The sequence below is a fragment of the Danio aesculapii genome, chromosome 23, assembly GCF_903798145.1.
Source record: "Danio aesculapii chromosome 23, fDanAes4.1, whole genome shotgun sequence".
Lineage (NCBI taxonomy): Eukaryota > Metazoa > Chordata > Actinopteri > Cypriniformes > Danionidae > Danio > Danio aesculapii.
The window spans coordinates 14,086,799-14,112,603 of NC_079457.1; the positions used below are offsets into that span (position 1 = coordinate 14,086,799).

The 25,805-nt window shown below is 36.2% G+C and overlaps 1 protein-coding gene across 3 annotated transcripts in view; it reads right to left on the reverse strand.

The window, feature by feature from the left end:
• chchd6a (coiled-coil-helix-coiled-coil-helix domain containing 6a) overlaps positions 1-25,805 on the reverse strand; it is a 133,685-nt gene that overhangs the window by 49,331 nt on the left and 58,549 nt on the right. For all 3 annotated transcript variants that reach the window (XM_056449708.1, XM_056449711.1, XM_056449709.1), the window contains one exon: positions 17,442-17,512. In XM_056449708.1, coding sequence (XP_056305683.1) covers positions 17,442-17,512 — 71 coding nt within the window. The remainder of the gene's footprint in view (positions 1-17,441; positions 17,513-25,805) is intronic.

Here is a 25,805-nt window from a genome sequence, read left to right on the forward strand (position 1 = left end):
ATTTTTGTTTCAAAACTATTTCTAAATTCAGTTCTAATCTCCAGCAAACGAATAAATGAACAATAATAACGAAGTGTGGTCAAAAAACTGAGTTATATCCAAATACACATGCTGTGCCCCATATAGTCTAAAACCTGACAGGTGGGCAAATCTAAGCTTGTTTTTAATAAAACAAATATAAATATGCATATAATAAATAATACTGCTAATAATGATAACATTACACAAAAGCAAATTGTTATGAATAAACTGAAAAAGCCCCCCGAGATGAAGACATGAAAGTATGGTTTTTATATTTATGTAGGCTAGAAAATAATATGTTTTGTAATATTTGAATCCTTTATATTTATATCCTATATATATCCTTATTATATCCTATATATATCCTTAATATTTTAATTTATTTCATATGTAAAGATATTTACGTATTGCTGTACATCCTGTTTGTATTAAGCAATGTGTAAGCGAGGCGCATAACTAACGCGCTCTGCGCTGGACAATAGACCGGCTTTGTTCTGGTCTATAGATCAGTCTATTAAATTTTCTCAAAACAGCAACACGCCAGCAATGCGCCTCAACACACCTCCTTTTTTAGACCAGAACGCCTATTTTTTTTAGAACAGAACATATCAGTGCAAATGCATTTGCTATTTAAACAGCATGGCGCAAAACGTCAAAACGACTCTTGCGCCAAGCTGAAACTAGCAAACAACAATTGCGTTGCGCCTTGCGCCGGGTGTATGATAGGGCCCTATATTTCACTTAAAGGGCACCTATGATGAAAATCAACTTTTGTAAGCTATTTGGACAGAACTTCACGTAGGTATAGTGTGTCCACAGTCATACTGGAGTGATATAAACCCAACAAGTCTCTTTTTTAATATTTCCTGATGTTAAAATAGGATCCAAGTACCGCAAGCCCACCGCAATGTGACATAGGAGTGCGGTTTTCCTCGCCCACCGAATTGATTGACAGACGCAGGGGCTGACTTGGTGATTTGGAGGCCGTAAGCAGTTTTAGGTATGGGGCCCTGGCATTGAAAGTCAAAACATTCTCTTTCTCTATAGATGATTTTTTTTCTGGAATTTTTTCAGGTAGTTTAATAAACCCATTTTTTCTTTTTGTTTATTCCTCCAATAAAAAAACTAATCAGAAAACTTCAATTAGGTTTTTTAGATTCCTTTAGTTTCTAAGCACCTTACTTTCCAATCTCCAAATGCTCCACATCTTCCTTTTCCTCACAAAGAAACGACATAGTCCATTCAGAGCCATATTCAGGTGTGCCACGTGCTCATCGCTACTGTAGCTATTGCCCATTCAATGATCCGACATTGTAAATTTCCAGTGCACTTTGCAATGGATGGTTTATATAGAGTCAGTCTATCTTTTATTAGGAATTCTGACTTTAACAACTCTGGCCACTTTGAAACTTGTGAATATTGATGCACTGTATATATATATATAAAAATGTAAATGACATTTGCTGTTTGTTTAAACCACTTATTTAAAATGAGTCAAAACAGCACAATTCTTCAGTTTCTTTTGGGGGACAACTTAATTGTTTCATGTTTAATCCACTTAAATTTGAAAAAAAAAAGTTAACTTAATTTCTTCATGCTGCCCCAACACAAATCGATTGTGTGGAACCCAGGATTTTTTACAGTGTTTGCCATGGTTTTAAAAGGACAAAAATGTCTGAGCAGATAAGATAAAGAGACAGAGAGAGAAGAGGAAAGAGAAGTGCTCGGAGTGATCTGACAAAGCTGATAATTACTGCCGTATCTGGGGTCTGCGTTTGCTAGAGCGGCGGGCCAGAGTTCTGTAGCTCTCTCTGGGCCAGTGGTCTCTGAAGTGCTGAGAAGTCAGTTCTCTCGCCTCTAGTCAATCATTGCATGGAGTTGGGCAGTCACGCGCGCCTCTGTAACCTCCGGCCCGCCGCATGGAGACAGGTGTAGAGAGGAGATGTTAGTCTGGTGTGACAGGGTGAGGGGTTGTTGGGGTGCGGGAGCTGTCTGACATGTCCGCAAGACAGGAGGTCACTAAGCAGCAGCGATCAATTGCCTTTCTAAAAATCACACGTTTGTACTATATTAGAACTTTCAGTACACCTGGAATCCTCCACTTAATTTACTTTTTTATAGTACAGTCATGGCCTAGTGGTTAGAGAATTGGATTTGTCATCCAAAGGTCATAGATTTGAGTCACGGCACTGGCAGAGACGGTGGAGGGAGTGAATAACCAGCACTCACTTCTGTCCTCAATATGGCTGCAAGTCACCAAAGCCCCAACTTATTTGCCAAATGACGTTTAACAGAGCAAGGATTTTTTCCACAGTATTTCCTATAATATTTTTTCTTCTGGAGAAAGTCTTATTTGTTTTATTTAGACTAGAATAAAAGCAGTTTTTAATTTTCAAAAAAACATTTTAAAGGTCAAAATTATTAGCCCCCTTAAGCTATAAATTTTTTCATTAGTCTACAGAACGAACTACTGTTATGTAATAGTTAAGCATTTAAATTGCACTTTAAGCTGAATACTAGTATCTTGGCAGGGGACTTCAACTGTATGTGATTATGTATTATTCTAATTTAATTAAATGCACAATGTTGTGATTTTTTTTTTTGCCAATCCTTGTAATCTAATAATAGCTAATCAGAGGATACTGTAGGTCAGAACAAACCAAATATCCCACAAAACACTGAAAACTTGAATGTGTTTATTAATAAATAAGATGTAATATAAATAAATACATACATTTGATTTACTGAAGGCGTACACAAGCTAACATTACTAAAAAATTTGATCGTCCTGATAGTCAATGTATAATTCGCACCCTGCTGATAACAATGATTCATCATGTTCAAATAAAGTCCTTGATTCGACTGAATAAATAAAGCAAAGAGAGCATGGTGAGAGAATTGAACAAGACAATAATGGTTAAAATTCAAACCATACATCTCTGGCATGTGTGAAAAACATATTCTGTGTGACGAAAACACAGCTGCTTTGGACTTTTATTTGGGTTGCGCCAGACTTATGAACATGTGCTGCACTCTGGATGTGTTAAAGCAAGACTCATGACCCACAGTCTAGTCGTCCCACACCTCCACCCACCCTTCCAGCCAACAGCTCCTCTAATGAGGGCCTTTCCTCTGAGAGACCGCAAACAACATCCATCGCAAAACAACAAATGCCTGGCTAAGGCTATATAATTGGCTGCCATAGCACAGGAAAGTTTGCTGAGAGGGGAGACCAACCATGACGCTGGCCAGATCCATTTCTTGCTCCTTTTTTTAAACTTAGCTTCATCCTTTAAAGAGATAGTACAGCTAAAATAATAACCATGTTACTATTTACTTAAACTCATGCTGTTTGAAAACTGAATGTTACTTTTTGTGTGTTTTAACAAAACTAAATTTGCCCACCTAAAAAAAATAAAATAACGCAAAACACATATCTATGCAAAAACAAAACATGACCTAAAGACAATAAGGCACTGTGCAGTACCAAGTTGTGGAAAAAACAACACAGATTAATTGGAAATGCATGTTTTTTTTTCATTGTGAAACTGCACTGAAACATTTTGATCAGTTTGTTCAGTAGGCCACTTTGAACAGTATTATACTATGATGCAAACTCTAGGGTTAGAGTCTGGTAAAGGTTGGTCCAGAGCACTTTTCTCGATTTTTGCTTTTGACAACAGTATTGATTGGGTTTAGGTCAGAGATTCACTTGGTGATTTGAACAACAAGCCCTGCCTTATTATAGATGTGTACAAGGAGGACTTATATCTGAAACGTACAATAAAACATACCCTAAATAATGTATTTCAGATTTACAATAAAAGTACATGGTGCCCTCTAATAAGATTTGTCATCAAAAAATGGGCAACAAATGCTCCTGGACCTTTTTTTTTTTTTTTTTTACATGGTTTAGTCCTTTGTTCACAAAATTTTAATGCAGATTGTTTACAACAAGGCACAATTTAACCATGGATTTTCAGAAAGACTGAAACAAAGATAATGGTGCGTCTAATACATTAGATTCAACAGAAATCTCACACTAGGTGAGAAAATTAATTTTACTGAATTATTTTTATTATTTAATTACTGCACATGAATACTAGTCCCACACAGTGATACCGGAAAATTACCGGAATGACTTTACCGGTAAATTAAAAATCTGTGCTGTTCACACAGGTAAGAACGTTCCAGAATCTTTCCGGAAAAAACATTCACAGTTCACACATCAATTCCAAAATACCGGTAAATTCGGACATCATTAACCATAAATAAGCTCTAAACGACAGCACTTGTATTTGTAAACATAAAGGGAGTTGACGGTTGATGATTTCACTTCTGTTTTAAACTTTAGCGTTCATGTGCCTGCTTTTGTCCCAGAGACGGACCAAAAAAAGTTACCATTTGAAGGCAGAGGCACTAACCGCAGCTAAAAACAGCTTTGTTTACACCAGTGGTGCCCAAACTTTTTTGTATGAAGGGCCAAAAACCAAATATCATTGATAGCCGTGGGCCAAAGATAAATATACCAAACTATTTTACATTAAAATTGCCATGGGAAATTAATTTCATAATATTTAAAAATAAATAGAAAGCATTACTTTGAATCGTATTAACTAATGTAGTATAACTTTTTAATGATAAGTTAATGCAATAAAAACAATCATGTCTATAACACAGTGGAGTTTAATGCTGAATACACAAGTCAAGCAGAACCTGCCTTTGCCTTGATTCGCTCGCCAAAGTCTCTGCATTGTCCTCTATCTGTCGTATGTACATTTGAAACTAAATCTGATTAATTTACACCTTTTATATTGAAACATGTTCCGGCAATTTTTCTTCTGCATTCACACAGAGCAGCATTCTGGGAAATTACCAGCAATGTTACAACTTATTTTTCGGAAAACTTGCCGTAAGGAATTTACCAATATTTTCAAAAAGAGCCCATTCACAAATCACCCCTTTCTGGTAATCTACCAGAATGTCTGTATGCACGAAGGGGGCTACTGTTAGATGCAGAAAACAATATATCAGTGTTTATCTCAATTTCATATCTTATTTCATTAAAGCATCTATGCTTGTAGATTGTATATCATCATGCAGATAAAAATTATAAATTCTTTCCAAATAGAGAAAATTTATTCATATCGTAGTATATATATATATATATATATATATATATATATATATATATATATATATATATATATATATATATATATATATATATATATATATATACATATACTGTACAGTGCATCCGGAAAGCATTCATAGCACTATACTTTTTCCACATTTTTGTATGTTACTTACTCATTTTTTTCCTCATCATTCTACACCCAATACCCCATAATTACAATGTGAAAAGATTTTTTGAAATTGTTGCAAATTTATTACAAATAAAAAACCTGAAAAATCACATGTACATTAGTTTTCACAGCCTTTGCCGTGAAGCTTCAAATTGAGCTCAGGTACATTCCACTGTTTCAGCAGCTTAATTGGAGTTCACCAGTGGTAAATTCAATTGATTGGACATGATTTGAAAAGGCATACACCTATCTATATAAGGTCCCAGGGTTGACAGTGCATGTCAAAGCACAAACCAAGCATGAAGACAAAAAAATTGTCTGTAGACCTCCGAGAAAGGACTGTCTTGAGGCACAAGGTTGAGGAACGTTACCGAAAAATTTCTACTGCTCTAAAAGCTCCAATGAGCACAGTGGAATATAAGAGAGATGATCAATAACCCGATGGTCACTCCGTCTGAGCTTCAGCGTTCTTCTGTGGAGAGAGAACCTCAAAGTAGGACAACCATCTGTGCAGCAATCCAGCAATCAGGCCTGTACGGTAGAGTGGCCAGACAGAAGCCACTCCCCGCCTGGAATTTACCAAAAGGCATCTGAAGGAATCCTATTGAACATCTCTGGAGAGATCTGAAAATGGCTGTACACCGTCGCTTCCCATCCAACCTGATAGAGCTTGAGAGGTACTGCAAAGAGGAATGGGCAAAAATCCACAAAAACAGGTGTGCCAAGCTTGTGGTATCATATTCAAAAAGACGAGGCTGTAATTGCTGCCAAAGATGCATCAACAAAGTATTGAGCAAAGGCTATGAATACTTATGTACATGTGATTTATCAGGTTTTTTATTTTTTATAAATTTGCAATAATTTCAAAAACTCTTTTTTTCACATTGTCATTATGGGCTATTGTGTGTAGAATTTTGAGGAAATAAATTTTAATTTAATCCATTTTGGAATAAGGCTGTAACATAAAAAATATGGAAAAAGCGCAATGTTAGATTTTTCCAATAGAGCAGCCTTAATATATACACTCAATAAAAATATAGACACAACACTACTGTTTTTGCTTCCATTTTTTATAAGCTGAACTGGTCCAAACTTTTATTTTTATATTCTCTTAAATGCTGTTCACATATGTCTAAATCTGTATTAGTGAGCACTTCTCCTTTTGCGAGATAATCCATCCACCTCAGAGGTGTTGTATGTCATGATGCCTGCATTAGACAGCATGATTATTGCACAGTTGTGCCTTAGGCTTTTAGCAAAAATCTTTTAATCTCATACATGTATATCCATTTTAATATTTTTATTCTCTATATTTCAAACTATACAATACAATTTTGTATAGTTAGCTAATTTATTACAACTAATAACATTGCAATATTCAAATTTCTCTATCAAAAGTAAAATAACATTCTTTAAGCAAAATAAACATGAACGATTTGTTTTGAATCCGTTCCCGATGTATGATCCGGACATTTCTTAGTGGGATTTATTCTCTTTGAATAAACAACAAGTTCATGCAGTGATTCTCAGCATTAGCAAACACATCCAAATATCTTGCGGTGCACCCAAACCCGCATGTCCTCATCTGCACTGCCTAGTCTACATCCCTGACTGACAGGTCCAGCTGAGTTTCTTAACAGCCCTGTAGGTTCGCTAGTTTGCCTGGCAGGATCGCAGCTCCTCAGCAGGCATTTTCAATTTGAGTTATCAGATCCACAGTACTCCTCGCTAGGGAATGGGGCAGGTTGGCCGCAGGGTTTCGTGTGTTGGAGGGGCGAATGACAGAGAGATCCTCAACCTGAACAGTGAGGAGGGTGAGGATTAAACGGCGGCCTTGTCATGCTCCAGGAGTCGGGGGTCTGGCTGCTGCCGTTCCCTCAGGGATTAAAACCAGGATTAAAACATCAGCTCCACGTAGGTAGAACTGCAAAAATGCTTGCTAAAGCTTTTCGAAATATAACTGCCAACAAGTGGATTGGCTGGAGAGAACAAGCTGTACCTCAGCTAGTGCGAAAACTAGAAAAAAGAAACGGATTATCAATTTCTAACCTTTATGACGTGACATCAATTTTTGATCCAGTTTGACTTTAATGCCTTTTCCTGATTCTGAATGGTTCAAAAACGCTAAACAAATTCTAGTTAGGGGAAAAATCGTTATTGTGATATGATTTAATGTGATTGTGTTCATATTAAGTCTTGAAAAATTGGAAGTGCATCACTGACAAAACAAAACAAAAAAAAATCTCAATATTTTAGTTTTATTTACAATGACATTAATGGAACAATATATTGCTAAGTGTGTTTTTGTGCAGGTACATTTATTAATGTAGGCTTGTTGTGGATAAACATAGCACAAACACAGCCTAAATGAGTGACTCACAGAATTACTCATTCAAACAATTTGTTCAAAATGTCTGATTCATTGAGAAACAACGCAAGTATATTTATGAATGAACAAATCAATCACTGAAAGTACAAATAAAAGCTTCCTTCAGAAATGAAACACAGCAGTGTTGACCTGAAAAGCAACTGGTTCAATATGTTCTGCTAACTGTTTCATTGGCAACACAGAAAAAAGTCATATCAAAAACAGTCCTTTTATGTATGTCATCTCGTCAAAATAAAACAATCATGGCAAATTATTTGAAAATGATTACTGCATTTTTTTAAAAATGTTTTGGAAACACATTTTTTTCGAATTTTCACTTTACCTTTAATTGATTTTTTTTTATTTTTGTAATGTAGAGTTTCCTTTTTTGTCTGTATTGTTTTAAATTTTTTATATGTATTTAAAAAATTATATACAAATAATAAATACAAAAATTACTCCGCCCACATAGAGTTACAAGCAGAGAAATAATCTCTACAGTTGACAAATATCACAGCTGTTGGACAACATAATGTACTTTTGAGGCTTTTTTAGGCAAAAGTGTAATTGTTTAGATTGCAACTATGCAGTTTATTTATAAGAATAGTGCCTATTTTAGTGTTCGCGGCCATCAGCCTGTCATACTGAGCAGAGCAAAGAAATTTATGGTTGATGTTCCACCACAAGATGGCGTCTGAGACAGCATCATAAGTCCTTAGAGGGAGAAAAACTCTTGAACAAACAGCTGAACAAATCATTAAAAAACAGGCAAGTGACATTCTAAGTTGATCTCTTTGTTTGATGTAGTGCTGTATTTATACAATAATAATCTAGTAGTGTTTGCTTTGCTTTGGCTTTTTCTGAGTTAATTATTGTGATCTTCCGATTGCAACAGAGAAATATTGGGAAATCTCTGTAGACTGAGATGGAATTTCATGCCGGTCAACCTTATAATCTTAAAATGTGAACAAAATTCACAAAATCCACCTGTTTTGTCATCACTTTAGATATTATGCTATAAAATCATTCAAATACTAGCTCTAAAGTGATGTTTGTGAAGCTGCAACGGTTACTGCTGTTCTGACCGTCAGCTGCTAATGTAAATGAATGGTGGAAGAAAGTAGATCCTCGTACAAAAAGATTTTTGACACTCTCTGTGTTTGATCTTTTTTATAACATGATTATGCCGTCGAACTGTTGTATAAAAGCAATATCACACGAGTAGCAGTGCAAGATGGCTGTATATGTCACTGGTGGGGCACTCGGCCTGCAACGTAGAGCTATTGTACGCCTCCCACCACTGCCGAAATACAGCCATATCGCACTGCTACTCATGTAATATGGCCCATAATAATATAACTATATATAATGATTATATATTTTTGAATAAATGTAATACTAATCGCAAAGACTATTGCAAAGTTATTTCAAAATCAATTTCCATTGGATGTCACCAAGCTTCCTTGTCGATCTTTCATTTCCAGCAGTCTGGCTCTATTCTGCCAGCCACCACCCACTTTTTTTTTTTCTTCCTCATTTCTCTCAAAAATCACATCTCATTACAAAAGCAAAAACGATTGCGAACACTCTTTCATGTCGAATTTAAAGAGACGCTTCAGTCTGCTTTCAGCTCAGCTGTTTTCGTAAAAGCACAAGGTCATACATGAGCAACAAAGACACAGAGAATCTGAAGTAGTCATGTACAGATGTTCCTCTGTGCTCTGATTGGCAGATGAGGCGTCCCCAGAGTGAAGCTCATTACCCAGGTGCCAACATCGTTTGTATAACCTCAAAGCCCTCGCTTCTTTGCCATCTTCGCACCTACGACTGGCACTCGCCAACAGCTGGTGCAAAACCTGCGAGACTCGAGAGGGACCAGAGAGGAAAACAAGCTAACACAAACACTTACACACAGGCAAATCTGAAGATCTGAGCTCAATGCCGTGCTGCCGCGCGACACGATACCTCACACACTGGGACGGCCTTGCCAGATTATAGTTTTAAATCCCTCTTTAAATCTAGCACAAAGCATGCTGGGAGAGAATTAGTCACAAGCCATCTGCAGGTTTAACGGTCAAAAGTGTTATTTTTGTTTTGTCAAACATAAAGGCAATTTTAAGAGTCGTCTGGTGAATTCGGGGATTTTAATATTTTGAATGATTGCCCTCCTTTCCCAGAAATTAGCTAACGCACAAAGAAACCCAGAGTGCTTTGTTCTGCGGGGGGTTCGGATGAACAGCCAGACTTAACAGAAGGGTTCCTGAAGAAAATGGATTTTCAAAATATCTGAAAAATTCATCCTTTTTTTTTTTATTATGTACAAACCACTCAAGACAGACCAAAGACAAGCTCTGGGGCTGAGCAAAAAAAGCAGGTGTGTAAAATGGGGATGACATGTAAAGACATTCACCTGTTATCTTGAAAACTAGATGAACTGCTGGATTCTAGCAAAGACTATGGAATACACAAAACGTGTCACTTGTAGAGCTGCACAATTAATCAAAAAAAGATTGCGACCTCGGTTCAACCCATAGACGAACTTAATCCAGCATTTTTACGATTGTGTCAATCATATTTTCAAGTTCAGGAGAGAAGCAAAGGGAGCTGCGCGAGTCTTTTCATTGTTTCACATACATTGCTCAGCGACATGGACACCTCCAAATGATGTTGAAAGAGTCACATACTGTATTTATAAGGTATAATTCACCTAAAAATGTCATTTTTGTCTTCATATAATGCTGTATTCGCGGCCTGGAAAATCACACATGACGTGAGCTGCTGACCATAAGCTGTTACCACAGAGAGGGCGGGCATGCGCCCTACTTAATGATAGACGCGTGCGCATCTACTTTAGTGAACAGAACCTGCATAGGCTGTGAGTAACAGGTGATAAAGTTGTAAATGACATTCAGTTTGTGGCACAGAGTGAGCGTTTGGGAGCCGTGCGCTAAGTATGAACAGCACTTATCAGTGAAAATGAAAGTGAAAGCTTGCACATCATTTAAATAATCATATCGCATTTTAGAGTTATGATTGCGACAAGCAATTCATATATTTTTACCTTCATAGCGAACACACAGTTGTGCATGAAAATAAATGTTTACAGTGTCAGTATAACTACTCTAGCCTATATAATGTTCATTTTACCAGTGAATTAAATGTCTATTAATGTTAGATTGCAAGTATGTTAGATTGCAAGCATAAGCCTAGATCTCAAACATAATTCAACATCAGAATTATTATAAGTAGAATAGAATTATTTATAGAAATTAGTAGACCTACACATAATATTATTGTTGTTTTACCATGTGTTTGAGAAAAAGCAATAATAATTGCCGACTCATATTAACCTTTATTTTACATCTACAGAATCGTGAGAAAATAGTGATCTTTATTTTAAGCAAAAAATAAATAAATAAATAAATAAAAATCGCGATTTTAATTTTACCCAGAATCGTACAGCTCTAGTCACTCGTATAGTTTTGAATGGAGAAAACTGTAAAGGTCAATATGACGAATAAAGCCCTGTTACTAGTACAGGAGTCAATCAGTGATCGCTACACACTGACGTTTCTGCATGGGATAAGCTCGGACCAGACTTGTGGTTTCACGATAGTTTTGTGGTTAAAAAAACCCACTGGAATCTCAGAGAATACTTGCTTGATGGATTAAGAAATATACCCATTTAAAGCTTGGAATCTGTGCTTTTAAATGAACCAAGTCAACTGGAAAACTAAAATTATTTGGTTTTATAATCTGTATAAAACATAGTCTTTATAAAAGAAAAATGACTCCACCGAGTGAAATGACTTGGCTTAAAAGGACTTTGATTCTAGTAAAGTCTGTTAGCTATACATGTACTAGCTACCAATTATTTTAAGCACATTTAGGAAAAGGCAAAAAAAGGAGAGAAAATTAACAATAATAAGCAGGCACTGAAATATCGGCTAAAACAATGTTTCATCGGAAATTTGTGGCAGAAAATTGAAAACTGGAAATCATTATTAATATATTAAATGTATATCGAAAGCTTGTCAAAGCATCCAAAAATAACTGCAAAGCACATTATAAACAATCCTCTACTCTAGTTTTTGCAAACTTGTTGAGGCTATTTATATATGATGTATTAAGCAATTAAAGTGCTTTCTGAAGGATTGGGCTAAACTATTGAGCTTTAAAATAAATAAGAAAAAACTTGATGCATTTTGAAGCTGCAATGTGACCTTTAAATAGGTCTTTTAATATTTAAATCTTTTACATATTTTTAAAATCAGAGTCTTCATGTCATTTTTGTTCTAAATATTGATTTACTGAATGGAATTTGTGTGTGTGTGTGTGTGTGTGTGTGTGTGTGTGTGTGTGTGTGTGCGTCTTTTGTGAAGCATTCTAAAAATGTAATTATTATTTATAAATTTTTTATTTACAAATATATAGGGTGTGGGCAGCGCGGTGGCGCAGTGTGTAGCGCTGTCACCTCACAGCAAGACGGTCCCTGGTTCGAGCCTCAGCTGGGCCAGTTGGCATTTCTGTGTGGAGTTTGCATGTTGTCTCCGTGTTCGCGTGGGTTTACTCCGGGTGCTCCGGTTTCCCCCATAGTCCAAAGACATGCACTATAGGTGAAATGGATATGCTAAATTGTCCGTAGTGTATGTGTGTGAATGAGAGTATGGGTTTTTCTCAGTGATGGGCTGCAGCTGGAAGGGCATCCACTGCGTAAGACATATGCTGGATAAGTAAGGTGTCGACCCCTGTTTAATAAAGGGATTAATCCGAAAAGAAAATCAATGACTGATATATGGGGTACATTCTAATATATATGGGAGTAAAAATTAAAGCTACACTATACTTTTATTGTTTTGATGTCATTAACTGTCATTTCTCATTGATTAAATACACCTGTAAATCATGGTAAAAATAAATGAGTCATTATTATATTTTTTTCAAAAAAATAATTAAAATAGGCTAATTCTAATGTGCAGGGGAATAAAATTATAGCTGTGTTCAACTTTTACAGTTATGTCATTACTGTCAGACTGTCAGTTCTCATCGATTAAATACATCTCTACTGAAAAACAGTGTTTTTTTTTAAACAAATACAACTGACAGAAAACCCCTACATTTGAATCATGTGTATATTTCAAATTTGTTTTGACATTCAAAACAAAAAGCCCCTTTCACACATACAGACCTTTCCGGAAAATTACCGGCAATTTTCCTGGAAGGTCTGTATGTGTGAACAGGCCCTTTTGAAAATACCGTTAAATTTGTTCCGGCTATTTTCCGGAAAGAGAAGTTGTAACATTACCGGTAATTTGCTGGAATGCTGCGCTGTGTGAATGCAGAAGGAAAATTGCCGGAAAGAGCGCGTTCACGCTTAGAACGCACTGACGTGAGACGTCTACTTTAGCCAATTTAGAACACTTATTCATGTCCACACTGTTTATGAAGATAAAAGCTTTTGAATATTTTTCCAGACACATTTAGCTGCTAGATGTTAGTCGGATAACATTTCTGTTCCTTCTTAATGCCAACTGTGGAAAAAATATCAATAAGATGATAAGCCGTTGTTTGTTTACCTTCAAGCTCTGCTTCCTTCAATTGGTTGACGCACACACATATTATGTACATCTTGACATGTGAAAGTGGTTCTCCACATGTTTTCATCAAAGTTGTTCACAAAAATTATCCCACCATAGAGTTTGTAATGTAATCAAATGTTTACAAATACAAGCGCAGCTGTTTAGATCTCATTTCTGGTTAATGATGTCAGAATTTACCGGTATTTTGGAATAGATGTGTGAATGGTCTTTTCCAGAAAAATTCCATCATGTCCTTGCCTACAGTATGTGAACAGCATTTTTTTTTAATTTACCGGTAAATTCCTCCTGGAAATTTTCCGGATATTTACCGGCATCACTGTTTGAAAGGGGCTAAAGTGTTCTCTTAAATAATTATTAATAAAATTTAAAAAATTTTGCCCAAAATGTTCAAGACTTTTATTTTGCGATCTAAAACTTTTTTCTGAATTTATTTTTATAATGTAATTATTCTTTGCCCTCCAAAACAAATCTAGTAATTCTATGACTTATCTTCTGAAATGCCTATGCAGAAAATGAATGGGGAAAATACATCTGGAAGCTAAACGGCTGAAATGTGGATAGGCACTGTTAAGCAAGAGATAAGGACAGTGGCCAGCAAGAGGAACAGACAAACCACCATGCAGGAGGAGACACACACTATAAAAAAATAAATAAAAGGAAACCTCCTCAGCCTCAGTGAATGGTAAACAGCTCTGGGACAGCGATGAGTTCACGATGAGCTACAAACAATCCACATTATTACTGCAGCTGGAGATTCGTTTGAACCCACAGAGAGCAAAATGCCCATTTCCTGCATAGTAGAACATATTATGGATGCGTCCAAAATCGCCTACTACTAGTATAGGTAGTACATCTGAATTTGAATATACTACACGATCGTTAGAAAAGTATGTTCTATATAGCAGTGCTTCTCAAAATGTGGTGGTACACAGACTAAAAGGTATGCAAAGGAATCACTAATTATCAAAAGGAAAAAAGTAAACACACATTTACCCCGGGGACACATACGACAACACTGATGTGATCAGGGGCCGGTTGCACCAGCAGTGCACAAGATAAAACGTAGCCTAGTTGTGACTTAAAGGACACAAAGTTATACATTTCTAAATATTTTTGTGTTGCACTATTGAACTTAGTTTAAATGTAAAGTTACGTTCTAACTAAATATTTTACAGCAGCCTCGACCCATGTATAACAGTAGAAAGAGAAGATTAGTTTACATTGAGGAGCTCATGATGATAATGAAGAATGCTCTCCCTCTACTCAGCCTTAATTTCCTCCCAAATCTCACATGTTTTTCGGATTATGAAAGGTTTTTTTGTGCTAATTGTTTCCATCAATTAAAATGAGAATTTCTTCATGACCATGTTCTTCCTGCTCTTTTCTCTGTCATGTGTAGGATATTAAAAAAAATCTAGTTTTTGAATGTAATTTATAATTTCATTTTCATAGGACAGTTATGAATAGAAGCATTAGTTGCAGAATTTTAATGATTTAAATGCTTTTTATTGGATATTACGTCATTCAATGCGACTACGCGGGACTTTACGGAGAGCTTATAACCTACTAACTACGGTTGCCCAAACAACATGTGGTGCAATAGAAGTGAGAACAAATTTAGTTACAAACTAGCTAGTAGTTACTAAGCCCACTAGTGTGGACTTTAGATTTCAGTTTAAGAAAGAACTTACAATCAGCTGGTGCAACCCTACCCAGATGACCATGATAAATATTCTTATTAAGAATAAATATGCCTTGTTTTTTAACTGTGCATAGCTGTAGCTGATTAATTAGGCCTACTACGCTACTTTTTTTAATGCTGGTCATTATGGTGGTACTTGGAGAGACTATTTTTTCTGAGGTGTACATGGTGTAAAAAGTTGAGAACCACTGCTAATATAAACTACCTGACAAAAGTCTTGTTGCCTATCCCAGTTTTAGGAACAACAAATAATAACTTGACTTCTAGTTAATCATTTGGTATCAAAAGTGGCTTATATGAAAGGTAAAGGCATCTAGATTACGCTTTACCTAAATAAAACATGATCATGCCTTGATTTTTAATTATTTAATTAGGACAGTAAGGTCTGACTTGCTTAGACAAAAGTCTTGTCACTTAACAGAAAATAATGTACAGTATAGAATATAAAGTCATAGTGGAAAAGAATGAATATTGTGTATGACTCCCATGTGCTTGGACGACTACATCCATACATCTCTGCAGTGACTCAAATAACTTATTAATAAAGTCATCTGGAATGGCAAACAAAGCATTTCTGCAGGACTCACAGAATTCATCAGGATTCTTTGGATTCCTCTTCAATGTCTCCTCTATCTTACCCCAGACATGCTCAATAATGTTCATGTCTGGTGACTGGGCTGGCCAATCCTGGAGCACCTTGACCTTCTTTACTTTATGGAAGGCTAGTGGAGGCTAAAGTATGAGAATGAGCGCTATCCTGCTTAAAAATTTGCCCTCTCCTGTGGTTTGTAATGTAATGAGCAGCACAAATGTCTTGATAACTCAGGCTGTTGATGTTGCCATCCACTCTGCAGATCTCTCACACACACCCATACTAAATGTAACCCCAAACCATGATTTTTCCTTCACCAAACTTGACTGATTTTTGTGAGAATCTTGGGTCCATGCGGGTTCCAATAGGTCTTCTGCAGTATTTGTGATGATTGGGATGCAGTTCAACAGATGATTCATTGGAAAAATCTACCTTCTGCCAGTTTTCCAAATGATCAACTAGAAGTCAAGTTATTATTTGTTGCTCTTATAACTGAGATCGACGACAAAACTCAGACATTCTACATCTGTCATTTATCATTATCACAAGACCTTTCGGTGTCAGTTGCTCCAGTTCTATCCCATTCAAAAAGTCTCTCGCTTGGCATTATGGGATAGCATGGAGTCAATTGGATGCGCACTACAGAATCACACTACTTCTCGCCTACTGTTTTTCCAAAACTATGAATTCAGACCTACTACTACTGTAGGCTCGCATACCGTTTTGCACATACTTCATAGTAGGCAAGTTTGCAATTTCGGACACAGCCATTGTCTTTAATGAATATCAACCTGGTCAATTGCACAACCAGCTTCAGTGAAAAACTGACAGCAACCTCAACATGAAAGTGATGGCAAAGAATAATAATTGATGTACAGGGGAGGGTTCCTCGAATGTTGCATTTACGTTAATGAGAATCTGGAGACACATCCTGGCATGTTCTGCTCCTTCCACCTACTTTCATTCCACCATTTGTAGAGAAGGGAAAGAAATGAAGCATCTCCATAGAAACCAGGCCACCTTCCTTTGAAAGCAACAGAGCAAGGCTGCGACGCTGCTGCGCTTCTGACCCTATCATCAATTATGGACTATTTCAGGGAGTAAACTAGAGGACCGCAGAAAGGCTTACCTTGCCGCCAACATGATCATTAATTTAATGAAACATCTTCAAGGCACTAAAAAAAAAAAAAAAACCTGTCTCTATTCAAGAAAGTCAAGGTTATTATGAGGTTGTTATAAAGGCAGAATAAAATAAGCACGTTTCTTTTCAGGCATGTTTGTTTGGTAAATCAACTTTTTAATCTTGGAACTTGAAACTTTGTTGTCTGATCACTTTAACACCCACTTGACACCAAAAAAAGTAGCTTTAAAGTTTGCTTACTTTGGGTGTCTAATTTTACTAGCTAATCAATTTAATTCTTCTTTCTAAAACTATCCCTACAGCTCATTCATTCATTTTCCTTCGGCTTAGTCCCTTATTTATCAGGGGTCGCCACAGCGAAATTAACCGCCAACTATTCCAGCATACGTTTTACGCAGAGGATGCCCCTACAGCTGCAACCAAGTAGTAGGAAATACCCATACGCTCTCGCATTCACACACACACTCGTACACAACAGCCAATTTAGTTAATCTAATTCACCTATGGCGCATGTCTTTGAACTGTTGGGGAAACCAGAAGACACGGAGAAAACCCACGCGAACATGGGGAGAACATGCAAACTCCACACAGAAATGTAAACTGGCCCAGCTGGGACTCGAACCAGCGACCTTCTTGCTTCCAGCTTGCTCATTTTAATAATATAAAATGTTTACATTATGATTAGGTGACAATTTTACAATCTCTTACTTTATATTGGCTTCGCTCCTGGTTGCAGCAGCGTGGAACTGTTCGGCAGACGACCTGAAGCGTTCTTCATTCTGAAACAAACAACGAAGATATTAATTATGAGATGAACCTCTGCATGACTGCTAGAACACAATGAGCATAAACATGATAAAAAATAATAATGCAGAAAATTGCTGGTAATGTTTTTTGCAACCTTTTGTGTATAAATAGCACTGATTTCTTTCATAAATATAAACATTTCAGACAGGTTCCAAACCTTTGTAATGCAAATATATTTGAAAAGAGTCTTGGGAAGGCAATTATGGCACTTTTGAAAAGTTGCATTTATTTATCCTGCTTTTTTGTGTTTGATATAATTTGCACACATCAAGATCTCCGTGATCTACAACCATTATGGGCGGGGGGTATTTAGTGATTTAGGGGTGAAGACAGTAGTACTCTCTTGTACACGTTTATATTTTCCCAATATGTAAAACAAATATACAATTAAAAAACAAAACAAATGTTGGACAATGAAGCTGAACTATACAGTTATCCCAAGAGACCTTTTGGTAACTCTAGATTATGAATTATTTAAAGGCAGCTGAATAGTTCCTATTATGCCCTTTTTTCAAAACGACAAAAAAGCCTCAGGTGTCCCAAAAATGTGTCTGTGCGTAAAAAAAAAAGTTTCAGCTTAAAATACACTCAATTTCTCTGTGTGTCTGTGTAGCTTTATTCCTTACATTGTGGGAACCAAATGTCATCAAAAGGTATACCTCAATACTTGATGGGGACATTTTTTTTGGTCCCATGATAAAAATGGCTCATAAATCACACAAAATCAAGCATTTATCAATATAAAAAAGCAGATTTCCTGTGAGGGTTAGGTTTAAGGATAGGTTTGGGGTATAGAATATGCAGTCTGTACAGTATAGAAGTCATTACATGACTAAACCAATAAGCAAGGTAAGCAGCCTTTTAGGGCCCCGGGGAATTAAGGGACCCAGACCAATGCCAGGAAGCCTATATTAATCATATAGCTCTTTTATAAATGTTCATATCATTTTCAATCATATGTTGTAAAATCTGTTTATAACCATTAGGATTTTAACGTTATTACTTATTTAATTTGCATTAATAAGATAAAGGTTACACTTTAAAATATTTTTATTATGCAGTTAATTTACAGAAAAGAAAAAATACTAAATTAATAATAATAATAATAATAATAATAATAATAATAATAATAATATAAAATCTACAGAGGAAGAGAATGTATTGAGTTTCGACGCTAGGGTCCCATGCCTGGAAGCGCATATGGTCCCTAAATCATGGAGTCTACCCCTGTGTGCAAATGTGTGGGTGCGTGTGTTCTTGTTTTTATATCTCAGTGGGGACCTAAACCTGAATGCTCACAGATTGATGGTCACTGTGGAGGTCTAAATTGAGGTCCCAATGGGTAAACACGTTTAAAAATCAAGTGACAAGTCATTTGAAAAGGTAAAACTCATAAATTTTTCTTTGAGGGTTGGATTTAGAAGTAGGGGGATATAAAATGCCATCTGTAAATATTAAAATCATCACAAGGATGTGTGTGTGAGAGGGCTCGGAGTCTGGCAACAACAAACAAAACATCTGCAGGCATTTTAAAGTCTTGATACAGATCGGTTTTTGGAGAGCACAAAAAGCTGTCTGTCTATTTAGCTGAACTAAAGTTCTCTTCCTGTTGTCAAATGCAAGAATAAGTGAAAAAACAAAGCTGATTACGTCTGTAAATTAAGGCTGTACAATATATCATTTCAGCATCGATATCACAATGATCATTGTTGACTCTAGATTATAACTTATCATTTGCATGCGTTTTTCAGGCCTGTGACTGTATAAGGACTTTAAAGCATTCAGGTATAAGACATTTTATTAATTTTGAAATTAATAAAATGTATTTTATTGAATTATTTACACAATGAAGACGATGCAGTATTATTTTATATTTGATCATTCAATTACTATATATCTAAATGCAGATAGACTCACTGAAGCTGCAGATAGATAGAAAACAATAAAACACTGTTTATTTCAATTGTATTTTTTCTTTATTGTATTATTATTGCTTGCAGGTTTTGTTTATTATATTTTATTGCAGATGCGCTCCCCTACAGATCATTCTTATCAATTCAAAAGCATTAATTCTTTCCAAATAGATATTTAAGTCATCTTGTGAAATTGTATTGATATCACAATAAATTATTCCAGAATAACAAAACATTACAATGTTGGATTTTTCCAAAATTGTGCAGCCCTACTGTGAATGAACCAGGGTATCTGCAGTTTTCACAAAGTCAAATTTAAAACTTAAAGGCCTTTTTAAGACCATCATGAATAAGATTTCAGACTTATGCAGGACATTTTTTTATTATATTTTATTAGTTATTTCTTAGCCACATATTTTTTTTAAATAGTCAAACGAGCAACCTAAATGTATGCACAACGGTCTGTCCAAGTCAGTGTCCTCATAAATGCATATATAAATACACAGAGAACTTTTAAACAAATATTATTGTGAGGACGATAATTAAACCATACTGGTAAATAGAGTTTTGTTAAAGTTATATTGCGATGGATTGTTGATGATTGGATGCGTGTTGGCCTGATGGGGAGCTTTACATGGACAAATTCAGACCTGGTTACAACTGTTTAAACCGACAAGCAGACACCCTGACGTACATGTAGACTCTATATTCACCCTCGCCCACTTAGAAATGCAGGAATTAGAATGAAATATTGTGATGTGTGCGTCATACTGAGGACTACAATTGAGGAGTTTGCGGTAGTTGGGAATAGCAATGAATAGTGAAAAGCTTCATTGGAAGTACCTGTAGATCTTTTTCATGCTCACACAGCAGCAATACATGCTAAAGGAATAAAGGTAGAGAACGTAAAAAGCATAATAACGCCTTTAATAGCTTTCATCTTTCTAATTCTACACATTCATACACATAAGAAAAATGTCTGGCTGTTTAAGCACAACTGCTTTTAATTTTTAATGCTTTTAATGAAGCGTTAAGCAGCAGTAATACCGAGCAAATGTGGAAACAGCTGTCTCAGGTTGTGATAAAATGAACATATAAAACTATTTTTTTTTAGCTTGAGCAAAATAAAAGTTATGCTTTGATTTATTAATTATTTACATTTTGTTTTTCCTAAGATTGTTGCTAATGTTAAGAGGGTTTTGTGCACTAAAAAGGCATTATTTATGGTTCTGAAAGGCTGCTCTGCATTTAAAGACATTCTGTGCCCCTTTTTTTCAAGATGTAAAATAAGTCTCTGATGTTCCTAGAGTGTGTTTATGAAGTTTCAGTTCAAAATACCCCACAAATAATGTTGTATAACTCTTTGAAACGGTCCCTTTTAGGCTTTGATTCTAATTCGGCCATTTTGGTGACTGTCGCTATAAATGAGATGGTGCTCTTTACAAAAGAGGGCAGAGCTAGAAATGCCTATGTGTCAGCATAGTAGCAGATTCAAAGACAAGACTGAAATCTTGTCTTGCCTATGCTATTGAGGGGGAAGATCGTCACTAGCAGGCACAGACTTTCGCTCCTTCTAAAAGCCATGTACAACAGGAAAAAATAATAAATCAATCAATCAAGTGTTTTTAATCAAGTGCGATTATAAAAAAATATATAATTAATAAAATTTTACCATTAGAAGCTGGTTATATTCACAAAAACTGTTTCCACACAACAGAGTTTTAAACCCCTTCTAAAAGGTATTTTTGCGTAATAGGTCCCCTTTAAAAGTGGTTTCACTCCTGGCTCATTTGGAGAATTTGTTTCAAAGCCTCATGCATCTTCTTCTTTAGTTCAACAAACAACAAACCATGTGGTGTCAACATTCATAACGGGAAATGTGTTACATAAAAAGCAGTCTGATTCTGTGAGTGAACATTAGTTACAGGAGTTGAAAACCAAAGAGTTTTAAAAAAATGCAATTGCTCTTTTTCATGCATTTGTTTATACATACACACGCACAAGCACAAGCACACACACACACACACACAAATTATCACGTATGCATCCAAGCATAAAATATATACACCCCACATATACATACATTTTGTAATATAATTAAATGTATTTTATGATGTATAATTTATAATGCATTAATTTTGTAATATAATTTAAAAATCATTTAGTTTGGGAATAAACTCATTGCAAGTGCTGTCTGTCAATGAGTGTCTGTGTCTGTGAGTATTTGTGTGTGTATGATGAGAGGACAGTTTTACTCGCATGACTTGCATGAACACATTTTGGTGCAATTAAATTTTTTGCCTTAAGAATGCAAACCGAACCGAGGAGAAAATCCAACACTTCAATAAGAGAAGTCAGTTTTGGCACAAAGCAAATGATCTACAGAACCAAAAATGCACAGGAATATGTAAACAGCATCTTTACATATAGTTAAATTTACAGTCCATCTCTTACAGCATGTGAAGAAAAATAATAATGACTCTTCCTGCACTTTGGGTACGTGTCCACACGTGTCTGTTGATGGGAATGGAAGTGCTGTGTTTATGAAAAAGGGCAATGACTACGTGCTTTACGATCACTGATGGCCTCTCTGCATTTTTTAAAAAGAACCGACAGAAAAAGGTCTCATCACAGAGCCTTTTTGGAGGAACACTGGCCTTTTAGCTGCGCAAAAACACGCACTCTTAGATGAGATTTTTGCCCAAATCAAACACTTTCTAGAATAAGAAACCAACTCACTGGCAACTAAGTAACAAGCTTTAGCTGCAATGTAATGTGTTACTACTGTCTATTTTATGAAAGAAAAAACATGTCTGTCCCCTGTTAGTCTCACTAGCCAGACCAAAGCTTTAGCGCTTTAGTGACCGCCCACAATGTTATATGACTGACAGGTTAACCAACCAATCATGTTTTGTTTTCTGCCACACCATGTTTTTGGGTGTGGAACTGCCCTCAGAATAACAGTCCTAGACATAACTGCATCATTTTCAAAAGTTTACAACAATGACGCATAAATATTATAAATGATCTTTCCCCATAACATCGACAAAACATGCATGTAAAGTTTAATTCTTTATTTTGGTGATCCATGTCTACATGCATCCTCCAGGTGCTCCGGTTTCCCTCACAAGTCCAAAGACATGCAGTACAGGTGAATTAGGTAGGCTAAATTGTCCATAGTGTATGTGTGTGCATGAGTGTGTATGGATGTTTCCCAGTGATGGGTTGCAGCTGGAAGGGCATCCGCTGCATATGCTGGATAAGTTGGTGGTTCATTCCACTGTGGCGACCCCAGATAAATAAAGGGATTAAGCCGAAAAAAAAAATTAATGAATGAATCCCCAAAACAGCCCAATTTGGATCAAAGCCTAAAAGCGGCAGTTTCAATAAGTTAAAAGAAAATGTGTGTGGTATTTTGAGCTGAAACGTCACATACACACTCTAGGAACATCAGAGACTTATTTTACATCTTAAAAATAAGCATAATAGGTCACCTTTAACCTTCATTTCATACATATGTGTATGTACAATTGTGTGTCTGAAAATTCAAAAATACCCCAAAGCATATAACTTTCTAAGGCCATTTTTACACAGTAGCACGATTTATACTCACTATCATATTTTTGTGAAAAGCCAAAATATAAAAGCTTTCTTATATTTTATATTTAAAACTGTGTGTAAGTTAAACCTTTACTCAAACATGGTAAGGCGTCGTATTTTTGATATTTGCTTCAGTCTCTTGCTATAGTTACAGGTGATAGTCACAAATAAAACAGCATAAGAGTGAAATCAGTAAGCAAATGTGCTTTACAATCACTGACAGAGTGAATGTAGCCAATGGCCAGGCCAGATTTGAGAAAGAACCGTTGACATGTAAATGTGGGCAGTCATGCAGTAATGCATTTATAAAACATTTTCTCCATCACCAGGCAGCTATCAAATGACTCAATCTCATTCTAAACAAATGCTAAACAGCACGTGCTGAGGGCGGAACCTTTATCACACATAAAATAAAGTGTGAAAATATATGATGCTGTCTAGCAGGATTACCGGCACACTGACCCAAATACATTTCTGAATCCCTTTATCCTTTCAGGGAGCGATCCCTGACAGATCTTCAATTCGGGGTCATTTTCATGCCAGCGGGAAACACTTAATGCTGTAAAACAAAACTAATCCTCAATAACAAGAGCTCTGCTGCCAGGGCCGGTGAGCTTAGGACCCTAATTCTGTAAATGAAAAACACTTACGCGCAGACCACAAGCGATTGTTTTAGATTCGCGAGATTTACACTGGGCCTTTGGAAACTTTCAAAGCACTTTGTGACATTTTTCAAGCCCTTCGTTGCAAGATAATGATATCTGACCATCATCAGAGCCACTATTCAGCAGCTGACACCGGATGGGTTTCGCTAGAATGAACAACGACTCTAAATGAGAAATTGGAGAGTAAAAGATAAGGGCTATACCGAAATGAAAAAAAAAAACCTTCTTGCATCCTTGCATGCATTAGCGTCGAACGGCCCTTCCTGTAGCATCGCAGCAGGAAGGGATTTGTTGGTTATATCACGCAGCTGGCACCTGCTTTGTCATTCTCCTCTTTGCCTGGCACTGCCCGTCGGTGACACCCTCGCCTTTTCAGTCACAGCCACTGCATTTCTAATCCAATCAGCATTTTAATCTGTATCGGGCAGCTATGCTTCGCTGCCGGTGCATTTGCTGCAAGATTTCCTCCCAAGGACGAGCACTTCCTGTGACAGACAGGGAACAGTGCAGGGGAATCATAGAGCCAAAGCAAAACCTTTTTTCATATAATGTTGTGCTATATAATATATTTATAATATTTTAATTTTTTTGGGGGGGGGTGGGATTAGATTTATTTTCATTCAGGATAGGCAACAATAATTGGCAGAATAGCAGTATCAAATGCATTTAGTTTTCTACAGCGTTAAGGTTATTGGACACTGAATCTGAAATTTTCGTCCAGAAAAAAATACAAAAAAATACATTAACTCAAGTTAGTCAATCATATGACACACTGCCTCTTGTCTGTTATAAAAGAATATTAACTGGGTTTGTTGTTTTCTGTTTTTCGCATTCCGAAAAAGACCTGGAGAAGTGTTTGACAGTTCAAACCCACGTACAAGCAAAAGCTCAATACAAAATGCCGTCATTTGAGCTAACTTTAGACAACACAGTGCCATAATGTGTTTATGTGTGTCCATACATTTGTTCATACTGCCCAAAGACATTACATATAAAAAATGGTCATCTTTCGTTCCGTTGCTTCGACACATCAACACGGCCACCATCTATTATAATGTCTATAGGTACTCATCTTCATTCCTCTTTCTTTTCTCTACTTTGGAAAGACAGTAGAACAAAGTGGACACTGCTTAAACTGACTCTGAAATGTTTTGCCTCTTTGTAATGATAATTAATACACATCAGACTCAGTGTGCAAGGTTTGTTTACATGACGGATTTTTTGCATATGAATACGAAATAAAAACACACATGAAAATTTCGGACTTTAAAAAAAAAAAAGGTTTTTAACCTTATAAAGAAAGCAATCATTAAAAACCACCCAGTAGCCTACACGAGAACATAACTCAACAACCTAGAATGATTACTGAATGATCATGTGTCCCACTAAGACTGCAGTAATGGACTGTTGGAAATGCAGGTTTTGCCATCACAGAAATGTATTAAAATAAACTAAAAACAAACAAACAACAAAAAAGTTACTTGAATTCATAATTTTTAATTATGAAAATTATTATATATTTGTGTGTCACGGTGGTGCAGCAGGTAGCACGATCATCTCACAGCAAGAAGGTCGCTGGTTCGAACCTTGGCTGGGTCAGTTGGCATTTCTATGTGGAGTTTACATGTTCTCCCCGTGTTTGAATGGTTTCCTCCGGGTGCTCCGATTTGCCCCACAGTCCAAAAAAACTTGTGGTATAGATGAATTGGTTAAGCTAGATTGTCCATAGTGCATGTGTGTGAATGAGAGTGTATGAATGTTTTCCAGTGATGGGTGCAGCTGGAAGGAACATCCACTGCGTAAAACATATGCTGGATAAGTTGGCAGTTTCATCTGCTGTGGTGACCCCAGATAAATTAAAGGGACTAAGTCGAAAAGAAAATGAATGAATGAATTATATATATATATATATATATATATATATATATATATATATTTGTTTTTTTACTTCATTCTATAACAGGTCGTTATTATATTTTTTGTTACTTTATGAAAGTATTGTGATCCTGGACCACAAAAACTAGCCTCATGCTGCTAAGGTATAGAAAATAATACAAGAAATAATAATTATAAATAAAATACTTAGC